The sequence below is a fragment of the Trypanosoma conorhini genome (assembly GCF_003719485.1).
Source record: "Trypanosoma conorhini strain 025E chromosome Unknown Tco_14.4_contig_01493, whole genome shotgun sequence".
NCBI classification, from domain to species: domain Eukaryota; phylum Euglenozoa; class Kinetoplastea; order Trypanosomatida; family Trypanosomatidae; genus Trypanosoma; species Trypanosoma conorhini.
The window spans coordinates 1-2,202 of NW_021705593.1; the positions used below are offsets into that span (position 1 = coordinate 1).

Below are 2,202 nucleotides of genomic sequence, written 5' to 3' on the forward strand. Positions count from 1 at the left end.
TTCGTCTTTCGTTCCTTCTTTTTTTTTCTTTTTTTCCCCCTGCTGCTGCGTGTTTGCGTTCGCTGCTCGCATTTCCATGGGCGCTTCTCCGAGCGCCGGCCGTTCCCCTCCTTCGCTCGGCGCCTCCGCCGTTGCCGCCGTCCGCGCGAGTGTTGTGCCGGTCTGTTTAATTGCGCCTCCTCTTTCCTTCCTGCCTTCCTTCTCACCCCGCCCCCTCGCGCTGCGCCGAAGAGGGGCGGAGTTTCTGCGGAGCGCGACGGTGGCCCCGCGCCCCCGCAGCGTGTCTTCCGGCGTTGCCCGCGCTATGGCCGCGGCGACGTGCGGCTGCCCCCGGGACGCACTTCTGTGGGGGCACTGCCGCCGCACTGCGGGCGACTCGGCTGCTGCTCTGCGGCCCTGGCGGGTTCGGCGCCCTGCGAGGTGGTGCTAGGAGTCAGTATTTGGTCCCTGCGGCTTGCTGTCGGCCTTGGACGGCGGCGAGCGGGCTATTTTTTGGGTGGCGCCGCGTGTCGGGGCCTTTTTTTATTTTGTTTTCTCGCTGCCTTTCCGCCTCTGCCCGCGCCGACGAGAAGCGAAATCTCTCGCGCCGTGGATTCCTTAGTGGTAGCTTCTTCGGCTCGGTGGGGGCGTGGAATGGAACCTGACTCCCGCCCTGCGCGTCACCCGATGGGGGAGCTGGCGGTTTCCCAAACAAGGGAGAAGCGGATTCCTCTTTGGAGAAGCGGTTGGAGGAGGGGCAATCTCCGGTGCGTGTTCTCTTTGAGACTCCCTTCGCGGGGAGCCGGTGCGAGCGCTTTTGCCTGCTGCCATGGGGGTGGAAGGCGGTAGGGGGAATGTAGCGGTCGCCGGGGACGCTGGCGTGGATTGGCGTGGCGGCTTTGCATAAACTATGTGAGCCGGATTCTTGTGCCCTTTTTTGCATAAAAAAATTTCGTTATAGATGCTGCTTTGTTATTTATCCTGCCAGGGAGCGTCCATCACCTCGTGGGAAAATAAGAAACGCATGTACTGACCAAGAGCATCTGAGCAATTTTGTTGCTTCCATCGACTGTATACCGACGGGAAGTGATGCACCATGTTGTCATGGGGGGAGAGAGAAAGGGGGGGGGGGGGGAGCTGGCCGGACGCACTTTTTCTACTATAATGGGAGGAATCTTGGGTTCGGGGAAGAACAAGTTCGCGTCAAGGTACAAGGAGCGAGATGAAAAAAAGAATGCATGTAAAACAGGAAGACAGAGAGAGATTCGTTTCTTCTTGACTACATTAGCCATTGACAGCAGGGAGAATTGAAGAGGAACCTTGAATTGTTTGCGAGTTTAACCGTTCCGATAGGTATTTCATTGTTGATTTAACGCCTAAAAAGAGTTTATTATCGTTTTTTCTTCCGCCGTGAGGAGGTGGGCACGATTACTTGCGTTGGATAGGTGATAACAGGGGCACAACCCTCACGCGCCTCTCTTCCTTCTCCTTTACGCATTTCTCTCTCTCTCTCTCGGACAAAAACATATCAATAACTTACCTTTATTTGAAAGTTGACAAGAAAAAAGTACATACAGGTAAAGGTTACTGCTTGCCGTTTATTATTTATTTATTTTGCATCTGTGTGCTTTTATTGACGCCAGCTCATTTAAGTTCATTATTTGTCTATTTATTTATTTTTCTTCTTTGAAATATTAGATATTATCAACAAAGCAAGTTACTTGCACACTCTTCATATGTCTTGCGTTGCTGAGGAAGCTACTGGCCCCATCCAGGTGCGTGTTGGCGTGGATCGTCGCAACTTCGCGTACGTTGACTTCACCAAACATCGCCTTCACGAAGGGAAACCCGAAGTAATCATTACAGGTTTGGGGCGCGCCATTTCTGATGCGGTTGCCGTAGCAGAGATATTGAAGAATCAGGGCCTCGTCACCGTGAAGAAAATCACCACTTCACGGGGTAATATTAAAACTTCTTCCACATCAGTAATTGATAAAATTGAAATTCTGGTTGCGAAATCGAAGGAATTTGACGGAATATACGAAGAACAGCAAAAACGGAAAGATGAAAGTGCGGAGAAAGGCCAGTAGTCGTTTGCATTTTATACGTGTGAAGAGCATACTTGGACGTGGGAAAAGGGAGAAAGATGGTTATCTAAGCTCTAGGGGAATATAAGATATACATGAAAAGACTGGTTGGCTTTGTGGAACTATTTAAAATTTT

The 2,202-nt window shown here is 51.5% G+C and overlaps 3 protein-coding genes across 3 annotated transcripts, besides 3 other annotated features; 2 read left to right on the forward strand and 1 right to left on the reverse strand.

The window, feature by feature from the left end:
* Positions 1 to 4: 4 nt before the first annotated feature.
* Positions 5 to 36: a microsatellite.
* Positions 37 to 76: 40 nt separating this feature from the next.
* Tco025E_10143 (uncharacterized protein) lies at positions 77 to 430 on the forward strand (the record flags this gene model as incomplete). Its single annotated transcript, XM_029376931.1, has 1 exon — positions 77 to 430. One exon carries the CDS (start codon positions 77 to 79, stop codon positions 428 to 430), a length of 354 nt encoding a protein of 117 aa, XP_029222950.1.
* A 3-nt stretch (positions 431 to 433) lies between these two features.
* Tco025E_10144 (uncharacterized protein) lies at positions 434 to 922 on the reverse strand (the record flags this gene model as incomplete). Its single annotated transcript, XM_029376932.1, has 1 exon — positions 434 to 922. One exon carries the CDS (start codon positions 920 to 922, stop codon positions 434 to 436), a length of 489 nt encoding a protein of 162 aa, XP_029222951.1.
* A 531-nt stretch (positions 923 to 1,453) lies between these two features.
* Positions 1,454 to 1,494: a microsatellite.
* Positions 1,495 to 1,636: 142 nt separating this feature from the next.
* Positions 1,637 to 1,667: a microsatellite.
* Positions 1,668 to 1,715: 48 nt separating this feature from the next.
* Positions 1,716 to 2,069, forward strand: Tco025E_10145 (uncharacterized protein; the record flags this gene model as incomplete). Its single annotated transcript, XM_029376933.1, has 1 exon — positions 1,716 to 2,069. The coding sequence occupies one exon, from the start codon at positions 1,716 to 1,718 to the stop codon at positions 2,067 to 2,069; it is 354 nt and encodes a 117-aa protein (XP_029222952.1).
* Positions 2,070 to 2,202: the final 133 nt, after the last annotated feature.